This window comes from Mixophyes fleayi, chromosome 11 (genome assembly GCF_038048845.1).
Source record: "Mixophyes fleayi isolate aMixFle1 chromosome 11, aMixFle1.hap1, whole genome shotgun sequence".
Classification (NCBI taxonomy): domain Eukaryota; kingdom Metazoa; phylum Chordata; class Amphibia; order Anura; family Limnodynastidae; genus Mixophyes; species Mixophyes fleayi.
The window spans coordinates 3,386,722-3,400,783 of NC_134412.1; the positions used below are offsets into that span (position 1 = coordinate 3,386,722).

General features: G+C 51.6%; 1 protein-coding gene across 3 annotated transcripts in view; it reads left to right on the top strand.

The window, feature by feature from the left end:
* IGSF21 (immunoglobin superfamily member 21) overlaps positions 1 to 14,062 on the top strand; it is a 497,506-nt gene that overhangs the window by 187,751 nt on the left and 295,693 nt on the right. The window contains exon 1 of one of the 3 annotated variants that reach the window (XM_075190714.1): positions 8,221 to 8,528. The exons of the other annotated variants lie outside the window; for them this stretch is intronic. Coding sequence (XP_075046815.1) covers positions 8,465 to 8,528 — 64 coding nt within the window. The 5' untranslated portion in view covers positions 8,221 to 8,464. Of the gene's footprint in view, positions 1 to 8,220; positions 8,529 to 14,062 lie in introns of those variants that run through there. 3 annotated transcript variants of the gene reach the window in all.

The following is a 14,062-nucleotide window of genomic DNA, read 5'->3' on the forward strand; positions in this document are numbered from 1 at the left end:
CATCTAGGAGGGACAGGAGACTGTCATGTCGGAGGGACAGGAGACTGCCATCCAGGAGGGACAGGAGACTGCCATCCAGGAGGGACAGGAGACTGTCATGTCGGAGGGACAGGAGACTGCCATCCAGGAGGGACAGGAGACTGCCATCCAGGAGGGACAGGAGACTGCCATCCAGGAGGGACAGGAGACTGCCATCCAGGAGGGACAGGAGACTGTCATGTCGGAGGGACAGGAGACTGCCATCTAGGAGGAACAGGAGACTGCCATCTAGGAGGAACAGGAGACTGCCATCTAGGAGGGACAGGAGACTGCCATCTAGGAGGAACAGGAGACTGCCATCCAGGAGGGACAGGAGACTGCCATCCAGGAGGGACAGGAGACTGTCATGTCGGAGGGACAGGAGACTGCCATCCAGGAGGGACAGGAGACTGCCATCCAGGAGGGACAGGAGACTGCCATCCAGGAGGGACAGGAGACTGCCATCCAGGAGGGACAGGAGACTGTCATGTCGGAGGGACAGGAGACTGCCATCCAGGAGGGACAGGAGACTGCCATCCAGGAGGGACAGGAGACTGTCATCTAGGAGGATCAGGAGACTGCCATCCAGGAGCGACAGGAGACTGCCATCTAGGAGGGACAGGAGACTGCCATCCAGGAGCGACAGGAGACTGCCATCCAGGAGGGACAGGAGACTGCCATCTAGGAGGAACAGGAGACTGTCATGTCGGAGGGACAGGAGACTGCCATCCAGGAGGGACAGGAGACTGCCATCCAGGAGGGACAGGAGACTGCCATCCAGGAGGGACAGGAGACTGCCATCCAGGAGGGACAGGAGACTGCCATCTAGGAGGGACAGGAGACTGCCATCCAGGAGGGACAGGAGACTGCCATCCAGGAGGATCAGGAGACTGCCATCTAGGAGGAACAGGAGACTGTCATGTCGGAGGGACAGGAGACTGCCATCCAGGAGGGACAGGAGACTGCCATCCAGGAGGGACAGGAGACTGCCATCTAGGAGGGACAGGAGACTGCCATCTAGGAGGGACAGGAGACTGCCATCCAGGAGGGACAGGAGACTGCCATCCAGGAGGGACAGGAGACTGCCATCTAGGAGGGACAGGAGACTGCCATCTAGGAGGGACAGGAGACTGCCATCTAGGAGGGACAGGAGACTGCCATCTAGGAGGGACAGGAGACTGCCATCCAGGAGGGACAGGAGACTGCCATCTAGGAGGGACAGGAGACTGTCATGTCGGAGGGACAGGAGACTGCCATCCAGGAGGGACAGGAGACTGCCATCCAGGAGGGACAGAAGACTGCCATCCAGGAGGGACAGGAGACTGCCATCTAGGAGGGACAGGAGACTGCCATCTAGGAGGGACAGGAGACTGTCATGTCGGAGGGACAGGAGACTGCCATCCAGGAGGGACAGGAGACTGCCATCCAGGAGGGACAGGAGACTGCCATCCAGGAGGGACAGGAGACTGTCATGTCGGAGGGACAGGAGACTGCCATCCAGGAGGATCAGGAGACTGCCATCTAGGAGGAACAGGAGACTGTCATGTCGGAGGGACAGGAGACTGCCATCCAGGAGGGACAGGAGACTGCCATCCAGGAGGGACAGGAGACTGCCATCTAGGAGGGACAGGAGACTGCCATCTAGGAGGGACAGGAGACTGCCATCCAGGAGGGACAGGAGACTGCCATCCAGGAGGGACAGGAGACTGCCATCCAGGAGGGACAGGAGACTGCCATCTAGGAGGGACAGGAGACTGCCATCCAGGAGGGACAGGAGACTGTCATGTCGGAGGGACAGGAGACTGCCATCCAGGAGGGACAGGAGACTGCCATCCAGGAGGGACAGGAGACTGCCATCTAGGAGGGACAGGAGACTGTCATGTCGGAGGGACAGGAGACTGCCATCCAGGAGGGACAGGAGACTGCCATCCAGGAGGGACAGGAGACTGTCATGTCGGAGGGACAGGAGACTGCCATCCAGGAGGGACAGGAGACTGCCATCCAGGAGGGACAGGAGACTGCCATCCAGGAGGGACAGGAGACTGCCATCCAGGAGGGACAGGAGACTGTCATGTCGGAGGGACAGGAGACTGCCATCTAGGAGGAACAGGAGACTGCCATCTAGGAGGAACAGGAGACTGCCATCTAGGAGGGACAGGAGACTGCCATCTAGGAGGAACAGGAGACTGCCATCCAGGAGGGACAGGAGACTGCCATCCAGGAGGGACAGGAGACTGTCATGTCGGAGGGACAGGAGACTGCCATCCAGGAGGGACAGGAGACTGCCATCCAGGAGGGACAGGAGACTGCCATCCAGGAGGGACAGGAGACTGTCATGTCGGAGGGACAGGAGACTGCCATCCAGGAGGGACAGGAGACTGCCATCCAGGAGGGACAGGAGACTGTCATCTAGGAGGATCAGGAGACTGCCATCCAGGAGCGACAGGAGACTGCCATCTAGGAGGGACAGGAGACTGCCATCCAGGAGCGACAGGAGACTGCCATCCAGGAGGGACAGGAGACTGCCATCTAGGAGGAACAGGAGACTGTCATGTCGGAGGGACAGGAGACTGCCATCCAGGAGGGACAGGAGACTGCCATCCAGGAGGGACAGGAGACTGCCATCCAGGAGGGACAGGAGACTGCCATCCAGGAGGGACAGGAGACTGCCATCCAGGAGGGACAGGAGACTGCCATCCAGGAGGGACAGGAGACTGCCATCCAGGAGGATCAGGAGACTGCCATCTAGGAGGAACAGGAGACTGTCATGTCGGAGGGACAGGAGACTGCCATCCAGGAGGGACAGGAGACTGCCATCCAGGAGGGACAGGAGACTGCCATCTAGGAGGGACAGGAGACTGCCATCTAGGAGGGACAGGAGACTGCCATCCAGGAGGGACAGGAGACTGCCATCCAGGAGGGACAGGAGACTGCCATGTCGGAGGGACAGGAGACTGCCATCTAGGAGGGACAGGAGACTGCCATCTAGGAGGGACAGGAGACTGCCATCTAGGAGGGACAGGAGACTGCCATCTAGGAGGGACAGGAGACTGCCATCTAGGAGGGACAGGAGACTGCCATCCAGGAGGGACAGGAGACTGCCATCTAGGAGGGACAGGAGACTGTCATGTCGGAGGGACAGGAGACTGCCATCCAGGAGGGACAGGAGACTGCCATCCAGGAGGGACAGGAGACTGCCATCTAGGAGGGACAGGAGACTGCCATCTAGGAGGGACAGGAGACTGTCATGTCGGAGGGACAGGAGACTGCCATCCAGGAGGATCAGGAGACTGCCATCTAGGAGGAACAGGAGACTGTCATGTCGGAGGGACAGGAGACTGCCATCCAGGAGGGACAGGAGACTGCCATCCAGGAGGGACAGGAGACTGCCATCCAGGAGGGACAGGAGACTGCCATCCAGGAGGGACAGGAGACTGTCATGTCGGAGGGACAGGAGACTGCCATCCAGGAGGATCAGGAGACTGCCATCTAGGAGGAACAGGAGACTGTCATGTCGGAGGGACAGGAGACTGCCATCCAGGAGGGACAGGAGACTGCCATCCAGGAGGGACAGGAGACTGCCATCTAGGAGGGACAGGAGACTGCCATCTAGGAGGGACAGGAGACTGCCATCCAGGAGGGACAGGAGACTGCCATCCAGGAGGGACAGGAGACTGCCATCTAGGAGGGACAGGAGACTGCCATCTAGGAGGGACAGGAGACTGCCATCTAGGAGGGACAGGAGACTGCCATCTAGGAGGGACAGGAGACTGCCATCCAGGAGGGACAGGAGACTGCCATCTAGGAGGGACAGGAGACTGCCATCCAGGAGGGACAGGAGACTGCCATCTAGGAGGGACAGGAGACTGCCATCTAGGAGGAACAGGAGACTGTCATGTCGGAGGGACAGGAGACTGCCATCTAGGAGGGACAGGAGACTGTCATGTCGGAGGGACAGGAGACTGCCATCCAGGAGGGACAGGAGACTGTCATGTCGGAGGGACAGGAGACTGCCATCTAGGAGGGACAGGAGACTGCCATCTAGGAGGGACAGGAGACTGTCATGTCGGAGGGACAGGAGACTGCCATCTAGGAGGAACAGGAGACTGTCATGTCGGAGGGACAGGAGACTGCCATCTAGGAGGAACAGGAGACTGCCATCTTGGAGGAACAGGAGACTGCCATCTAGGAGGAACAGGAGACTGTCATGTCGGAGGGACAGGAGACTGCCATCCAGGAGGGACAGGAGACTGCCATCTAGGAGGGACAGGAGACTGTCATGTCGGAGGGACAGGAGACTGCCATCTAGGAGGAACAAGAGACTGCCATCCAGGAGGGACAGGAGACTGCCATCTAGGAGGGACAGGAGACTGCCATCCAGGAGGGACAGGAGACTGCCATCTAGGAGGGACAGGAGACTGCCATCTAGGAGGAACAGGAGACTGTCATGTCGGAGGGACAGGAGACTGCCATCTAGGAGGGACAGGAGACTGTCATGTCGGAGGGACAGGAGACTGCCATCCAGGAGGGACAGGAGACTGTCATGTCGGAGGGACAGGAGACTGCCATCTAGGAGGGACAGGAGACTGCCATCTAGGAGGGACAGGAGACTGTCATGTCGGAGGGACAGGAGACTGCCATCTAGGAGGAACAGGAGACTGTCATGTCGGAGGGACAGGAGACTGCCATCTAGGAGGAACAGGAGACTGCCATCTTGGAGGAACAGGAGACTGCCATCTAGGAGGAACAGGAGACTGTCATGTCGGAGGGACAGGAGACTGCCATCCAGGAGGGACAGGAGACTGCCATCTAGGAGGGACAGGAGACTGTCATGTCGGAGGGACAGGAGACTGCCATCCAGGAGGGACAGGAGACTGTCATGTCGGAGGGACAGGAGACTGCCATCTAGGAGGAACAGGAGACTGTCATGTCGGAGGGACAGGAGACTGCCATCTAGGAACTCTCTACCAACTGATGTATCCCATGGTTACTGATTTAGGCCGCTCTGGCGTGCAGCATACAACCCTCTCTGTTTGGTAGGTCACATTCATGTGCCTTGTACATTACATAAGTGTCACAGGAACCGTACATAACCACAACTGACCTAAGTGCTTGATCTAAGCTGGAGCATTGCACTTGTTACTGAGTACATGAGAAACTACAGTATGGTCAGTGTTCTTTCTCCATCCTGTGTATGTCCAGATCATAACAGGAGCCTCGACCTCGCCACACAGTCCTTGTATCTTGCATCTTTTAGATTGTAAGCTTTCATGGACAGGGCCTGCGCTACCTTTTTATGCCGACCCCATTTGTATATAAAATGTCTTATTATAAATAATACATTCCAGTAACCTAATATTAAACCATATACTTATAATTGTTCTATCACCAATCTTCCTGCAACATCAACAAGGATAAACTTTGGGATCAGTCCTTGGAATAGTGACTCATTGTTATATCCCCTGCTTCACATTATCCAGGGATGCTGGAATACACCATTATTCTACTAGTTAATGGGTTTTGCCATTATCCATGCCCCATGTCATACAGCCCCAGAAATAAATTGCGTGTTGGAAGAAGGAAATCGCTCTGTTGTATCAGGACTAATTATGGAAGATGTGAAATAACATTATTATTTTATACACTGTCTGTGCGTTAGGTCTGCTCCTGAATTGTAAGCTATAAAATGTGTGGCAGAGTTGTGTGACTTTAACCGTTCATCCAAGTAAATCATAGCAACGTGACAGAGATATGCCAAGTTAATAGCCACCGTACAGGCATTAGACCCAGCCCTGGCAATTCTTGCAGCTGGCACAGTGATAGATGGCACTTTCCTTGTTACCTATAATGTAGTACAGTTAACCCCTGCAGAGCACTGAAAGGGCTGCCTTGTTTGCTCTGGCTTTTGATGGAGTTAAAACTCTGCTACCGCGTCTGGCAAGTTAACCCATCGCCTGCCGCATGAGCAGCAGCTGTGCGCCTGCTTGTTCTGTCAAAGAAGGGGTTCATGGGATTAATGACACTGCGGATAAGAAATGAGACCACGTCTGTTTATTTAAATAGCTAACCTAATAAGTGACACTGATTTATATGAGTGACATTTGCCAGACTGGCGCCATCGCAAGGGGTTAAACGTGTACATATTGTCTGAATCCTAATAGAAAAAGGGCCCTTGTGTATACATTAGCAATTAGAGAGCAGATGAGCAGTATTGATTTATAGACCGAGCGGATAACACGGGGTACAGCTGATAAATGACACCCCCCAGCTTCTCTCACACTCACCCCCCCTCTCAATAAAAAATCGGCTTAAGGGAGGAAGCAGCAGAAATGCTGAGGAGATTAGGGACGATCCATCCAATCACATGTGGGGGGCCTAGAGGACTAGATGAATTTTGTTATAGATTGGGGTGCGTATTATAAAATGTGGGGGTACACGTATGAAGAAGGGAGGGGAGGCAGAAGAACTTGGGAGAGTTAAGTGGGGGAGCTTTAAGGTCTGAGAGTTGAGGGAGAAGAGAAATATAAAGGAAAGTAGATTTTGGGGAGACAGAAGGACGGAGGAGGTGTATTGGTGGGCACAATCTGGGGGAAGGGGGCTGAGCATAGTGGGAACATAGCAGAATAAAATGAGGAAAGTAATGATGGAGAATACAGTGCATTGGAAATAGCCAGAACGTAGACTTGGGCAGAATATGGGGAGACAGAGGGGTGGGTGAGAGAGTGGAGTGAGCACTCCACCATGAGGTGGAGGGGTGGGTTAAGTGGAGGAGCAAGGGGCAGAGAGAGAGAGAGGAGTGAGCACTCCACCATGAGGTGGAGGGGTGGGTGAAGTGGAGGAGCAGGGGGCAGAGAGAGGAGTGAGCACTCCACCATGAGACATAGGGGTGGGTGAAGAGGAGCAGGGGGCAGAGAGAGAGGAGTGAGCACTCCACCATGAGGCAGAGGGGTGGGTGAAGTGGAGGGGCAGAGAGAGAGGAGTGAGCACTCCACCATGAGACAGGGGTGGGTGAAGTGGAGGATCAGGGGGTACAGAGAGAGAGAGGAGTGAGCACTCCACCATGAGACAGAGGGGTGGGTGAAGAGGAGCAGGGGGCAGAGAGAGAGAGAGGAGTGAGCACTCCACCATGAGGCAGAGGGGTGGGTGAAGTGGAGGAGCAGGGGGCAGAGAGAGAGAGAGGAGTGAGCACTCCACCATGAGACAGAGGGGTGGGTGAAGTGGAGGAGCAGGGGGCAGAGAGAGAGGAGTGAGCACTCCACCATGAGACAGAGGGGTGGGTGAAGTGGAGGATCAGGGGGCACAGAGAGAGAGGAGTGAGCACTCCACCATGAGGCAAAGCAGTGGGTGAAGTGGAGGAGCAGGGGGCACAGAGAGAGAGGAGTGAGCACTCCACCATGAGGCGGAGGGGTGGGTGAAGTGGAGGAGCAGGGGGCAGAGAGAGAGAGAGAGAGAGAGAGAGAGAGAGGAGTGAGCACTCCACCATGAGACAGAGGGGTGGGTGAAGTGGAGGAGCAGGGGGCAGAGAGAGAGGAGTGAGCACTCCACCATGAGACAGAGGGGTGGGTGAAGTGGAGGATCAGGGGGCACAGAGAGAGAGGAGTGAGCACTCCACCATGAGGCAAAGCAGTGGGTGAAGTGGAGGAGCAGGGGGCACAGAGAGAGGAGTGAGCACTCCACCATGAGGGAGAGGGGTGGGTGAAGTGGAGGGGCAGGGAGAGAGGAGTGAGCACTCCACCATGAGACAGGGGTGGGTGAAGTGGAGGATCAGGGGACACAGAGAGAGATGAGTGAGCACTCCACCATGAGGCAGAGGGGTGGGTGAAGTGGAGGAGCAGGGGGCACAGAGAGAGAGAGAGAGAGAGAGAGAGGAGTGAGCACTCCACCATGAGGCAGAGGGGTGGGTGAAGTAGAGGAGCAGGGGGCAGAGAGAGAGAGAAAGGAGTGAGCACCCCACCATGTGGCAGAGGGGTGGGTGGGTTAGAGAGAGGAGTGAGCACTCCACCATGAGACAGGGCTGTGTGTAGTGGAGGAGCAGGGGGCAGAGAGAGAGGAGTGAGAACTCCACCATGAGGCAGAGGGGTGGGTGAAGTGGAGGGGCAGAGAGAGAGGAGTGAGCACTCCACCATGAGACAGAGGGGTGGGTGAAGTGGAGGAGCAGGGGGCAGAGAGAGAGAGGAGTGAGCACTCCACCATGAGGCAGAGGGGTGGGTGAAGTGGAGGAGGAGGGAGTCAGTCAGCGGCTGGGAGAGCCATTTGATGCCAGGCTGTAGCTGCTGCAGGCATTGAGGGACAGAGCCACGGAGGATAGGCTCGCACACCCGTCCGCCGCTGTCCTCACCCGTCCGGTGGGGCTTCCTGCAGGGGATGTGCCGGCACCAGCGCCGGGCTCCGGGGATCCCCGGTTTGCACCCAGGCGTGTGAAGCAGATGGAGGTACCGGGGTCGGAATGGGAAAGATGAGCTGGCCCGGGGTCAGCGCCCTGCTATTGCCCCTTCTGCACCTGGCACTAGGTAAGTGCACCCCTGCTGAGGGGCGCTATCCTTGTTAACTCCTGCGACGCCACCGTTAGTTATGTGCGAGGGGTTCGTGTTCCCTCACTTACTGAATAACTAGTACAGGCTCCCCATTTATCTGTATAAGTCCCCAATTCTGTGTGACACCACCTCTTCTGCCTGTCTAGATGATTCAGAGTTGTGTTGTTTCCTGGTCTCGGCAGTAGAACATCCTCATGGTGTCAGTGAATCACTAGTAGAATATTCTGTGTCCCTCTCTTCCTTCCACTCACCTCTCCTATCATATATTCCTTTCCTGTATCACGCACTCATCTCCTACTATCATCATATATTGCTGTCCCTCTATTTCTTCCCCATATGACACTCTCCTCTCCAACTATAATCCTACATTCCTGTCCCTGTATCACGATCTCCTCTCCAACTATCATCCTACATTCCTGTCCCTGTATCACGATCTCCTCTCCAACTATCATCATCATTTTTTTTATGTCCCTGTCGTACACATCCCCTTATATCTTATAACATACACTTCTGTCAGGTCTCCAATCTCTGGGGTGGTCGCTGTCTCTTCCTCTCCTCTATTTCAGAGGTTCAGCCAGCACCCCATCTCCCTATTAGATAATCCCCTCCACTTCTTGTACATATCTCCCCAAAAGGTTATAATTTTCTATATCCAGTGTCTGCAGCTATCTGTCCCCCAACACCCCAATAATCTATATATGGTTTTCTCATTTAGTTCTCATTATGTTCTCAGGCTTCCTCTCCAAAAATGTGTTTGTGTATGAACTATTTCTGTCTGGGCGCAGTATTGAGATCCTCTGTCTATTAGGATATAGTACTCTGTACATCCCATTATCAGGAAAACTCAGAAAGGGAAAATGATACTACATACATTCTTACGCTAAAGTATGGTATAGAGCCCCTCTGTCATATGTATAGTACTTTAACCAATCCTACAAATATATCCATCCTATCGGGATATTGCAATGAATGTAGATTTCTGACATATTTCATTGTATGCTTATTATTTCTTTCTCTGGATGTTTTAGCGTGTAGATTATTTTTGTTACATTGCACTGTATGTAGAATCAGTTGTTAAAAAGATATTGCAATAGATGTTTATTCTCTCTTGCTTTTGGTCTTGTAATATTTTTATTGTCCCTTTTTATAATATTACATTATATTATTTATATTCTGGCTCAGTCATAATATTTAATTGTATGAATATTATCCCAGCCTCATGATATTGTAACATGTGGTTTCTTCTATTGTCATGATATTGTAATTTTCTGTAGAGCCTCTCTTTGTCATGATATAATGTTCTGTATATAGATTTTTTTCCTTTGTCATGATAAACAGTGTATGTAGATTCTTCCTGTCATGATATGGAAACAGTGCAAATGACCCTAGTCATAATAAGCCGTGTATGCAGGTTCCCCTGTCATGATATGAGCTGTGTTTGGGTTCTCCCTGTCATGATATGCGGTGTGTTTGGGTTCTCCCTGTCATGACATGCGGTGTGTGCAGGTTCTCCCTGTCATGACATGCGGTGTGTGCAGGTTCTCACTGTCATGACATGCAGTGTGTGCAGGTTCTCCCTGTCATGACATGCGGTGTGTGCAGGTTCTCCCTGTCATGACATGCGGTGTGTGCAGGTTCTCCCTGTCATGACATGCGGTGTGTGCAGGTTCTCCCTGTCATGACATGCGGTGTGTGAAGTATGTTCCTGTCATGATATGCAGTGTGTTCCTCACTGGCTATTTGGCTAAGTCTCTTTCCCTGATCTGAACAATCTCCTCTTTGTAGGCTGCCTGGTCCCTCTCCCTCTGCTGGATTATGTCTCCCCCTTCTGCCATCTGATCTTTCTCCTTTTTAGATTCATTTTATTCCCTTGCTTGGTTATATCCTCGCTCTGCATGTTTTATACACTCCAGTTACCCCCTCACATTCTTACTGTTCTCTCTTTCACTATTGCTTGTATGTATGTCATAGGGAGGTGGTATAAATATATACATCGTACAGTGCAGGCATGCAAACAGTGTGTGTACATCATTGTCACACACTCTGCGGAGTATACAGCCATGGAGCTAGTGCATGTGTGCATAGATGTGTGTGTGTATATGTCTGTGTGTGTGTGTGTGTGTGTGTGTGTGTATACGTGTGTGTGTGTGTGTGTGTGTGTGTGTGTGTGTATATATGTATATGTATATATATATATGTGTGTGTGTGTGTATATATATATATATATATATATATATATATATATATATATATATATAAATATATAATGCCTGTAGGGTATCAGAAGACAGTTTCCTGGTTCCATGTAAAACATATACATGAAGGTGATTGGAATGTACGTTGTTTTATCACCTCTACTGGATATGAGACCACACGATCGCTCTATGGTGAATGTATATGCTTCCTGTGTGAGCACCGGATGACCGTGTGATGATGATGATGATGATGATGATGTCCCTCCATCAGCACCAACACTAGAAAACTTTCAGGAATCTCTTTTAAAGTTAACCCATTGTGAGATCACTAAAGGATCTCATGTAAAGAGAAGATTCCTTGTGATTGGATTGTGTAGGGGATCCGCAGAGCTCTGGATGCGGGGGAGATACGGTGATCTACATATGACTTGTCGGTGGTGTGACTGCACCTGTGCGGTGGCCAATTATATTCTGCCGCTTGTAGATATTCATGCCGTCTGCGGAGCCACAGTCCATAGCTGTACAGAGGTGTATAATACTATATTACACATCACCCGCCTCTGTACTAAGTGGCGGAGCTACCATTGGTTCAGCGGTGTGGAGATAATGGTGCCCGCTACATGGGGATGTAGTGAGCTGTGGGCTCCGGTTCCCTCCTCCCCACAGCTCACTACATCCCCATGTAGCGGGCCACCAGCTAGCAGCTCTGTCTTATATGACGGACATGAAATTGCAGTTGTTTTTTTGTGGTTCTCTCTTTTTATTTTACTGGAAAAGAGAAGTGGTTGGTGTCGGCTGTCTTTTGCTTGTGTGTAAATGGCCTCTGAATCCATCCCCCTCTCTCTGAATGGGGCCTTCCTCTAGCGCCGTTCCCACAGGATTGTTTTCTGCCGTCCCTCGACTGCGGGGTGGGGGCTACATGTGTCAGTTCATCGTCTCGCAGGGAAGTGGAGTTTTCGTACTTGCAGAATTCACATGTCAGAGCAAATTAAAGTTCCACTGTCTGCACAAAGGAATCTTTATCCTGCTTTGCTGAACCTTCCTGCAAGTGGCACTGACCAGGAACTTGCATATTAAGAGTAAATTGCATTATTATTCTTTGAAGTGCACCTGTTGCATACACACTATTGAGGTGGCCATTTTTTGTACCTCATGAATATTCCTCATATGTTAGGGAATTGATCGGCTGCAATTCATTCTATATGTTGGTCACAATCCCTCCCTCCACTGTGTTGAGCGCTTTGAGGACATTATACCTAAAATACAAGTACTTGTGCATGATTTGTTGGTTACAAATGATGTCTATACATTAGGAAGATTTCATGCAAAGCTATTTATATCAGATTTTTTTGCACTTTTTAGTCCCTCTCCTCAGCCTCCTGGTGGCAGTGCTGCTACTGTTGTCTGAAGGAGATTGTGAGTTTTGGCAGCTGCGATCCACATCTTCTTTGCAATATGTCCGCTCCCATTGAGGCATAAGTGCTTGTGTAAATAAATAAATATATATATATGTGTGTTATTCTGCACACTGCAAGTTGGTGCTGGACAGAATGAGCCTGGTTATTTTTAGTTTTATTTTAGTGTTTTGTTTTTGCGCCATAGGTGTGCACCCATTTGCTGTGAGTGGACGGGTTACCTCATACTTGCCAACTCTCCCAGACCCTGATTCTGGGTAGGTCTCCCGGATTCCCGGGGGAGTATGGCAGCCTCCTGCATCTGCCCACTTCCTAGTGGAGTGGGCAGAATTAGATCCAAAATGCCTCAATTCTCAGGGAAACGCAGCATTTAGCCCTGACCCCACGGTAAAATTATGCGTTTGCGTCATTTCACAGGGGGTGGGACCAAAATGGAGTGATTTGCATAACCCCGCCCCTGAAACACCCAGCTCCCGGTTGCTGACTTAGGAAAGTCGGCAAGTATGGGGTACCTAGACACTGTGGAGGCAGCCATTTTGTGAACTGAAGCAGTATTCGTGAGAATGCAGCCTTGAATGGGAATTCATCACTGATGTCACTGGTTGCTAGTAAAATTGATAGGCGGAATAATGGTTTGGGCCACAAGATGTCTGCCTCGGCTCATTGTAGCATGCTTGCTTACTTTTTTAACCTCCCCTCTGTGAGATTCCGGGGATAGGGGAGGACAGTTGGCAAGGGCGTCGGGGGGGGCGTGGCCTGCCACTGCTACTTAATGCCGAGATTCATGGCATCGCACAGCAGAGGGCATGATCCCCCGGCATCCGGGTGGATGTTTGCTTTTCCATTAGTCTGTAAGGACTCCCCAAAATTTGGGAGCCTCTTGGACAGTGCGGGAGAGTATGTTTTTCAGCAAAGTATGTCTATATACCTGGCTGCTCATTGTGGGATTCATTAAGGAGTGTAAATGGCAATATGTTGTATATAATGCGCACTATTCCTCTGTACATGCCCAGAAAATGACCATACGTCAGAGAGCTAAGACAAGACCATACGCCAGCTTGAAGTAAGCTACAGCCTATGAGTTTATGGACAGAACAGAGGGGACTGGGTGTGTGCACATTGTACAATAAGGACGTGCCAAGCTCCAGCGCACCCAGCAGCGTCCGATTCAGGCTTTGGGCATCGCTATGGTATATGATTTTCAGTTATAACACTGGTACAGGGCAGAACCCCACAAAAAGACAGTGTTTAAGCTCCATGTTGGAAGCTTCTACTCAGTGATATATGGCTAATTCTGTCTGGCATCAGTAGTATAGTCCCACCGCTTAGTAGTGACGATCTTTCTCACAGTGTGAGCTACGATGATATATGTAGATGGAAAATGCAGTATTAATGGAAATACTCTTCTCTTATTATTATTTTTTAGAAAATACAATGTCCTGTGCAAATATTGTTTTGTGACATCACCTAACTGTTTTTGTACAGATAGATTGTTTTTTTGTGGGTAAACACATGGGTTTGAGGCGTCTGATGGTGGAAGTCAGGTGGATGTGGGCGTTCTTGTCTAAGTGCGGATTAGTTCTGCTCTTCAGTGGAAATAAAACAGATTTGTTTTATAGGCATACTTGCCAACACTCCCGGAATGTCCAGAAGACTCACGAATTCCGGTGGTCTCCCGGACTCCCAGGAGAAGCAGGGCATTCTCCCGCATCTGCCCACTTCCTAGTGAAGTGGGCAAGCTTAGAGCCACAATCATGCAATTCTCAGGGAATCGCATCATTTTGGCTCCACCCCCTGCTATAAAATAATGCCACGCCCCCTCCACCCAATACCGTCTCTGGGAACTCCCGGAGGGGCACTTCACAAGTTGGCAAGTATGTTTTAGGACAAGATTATTTAA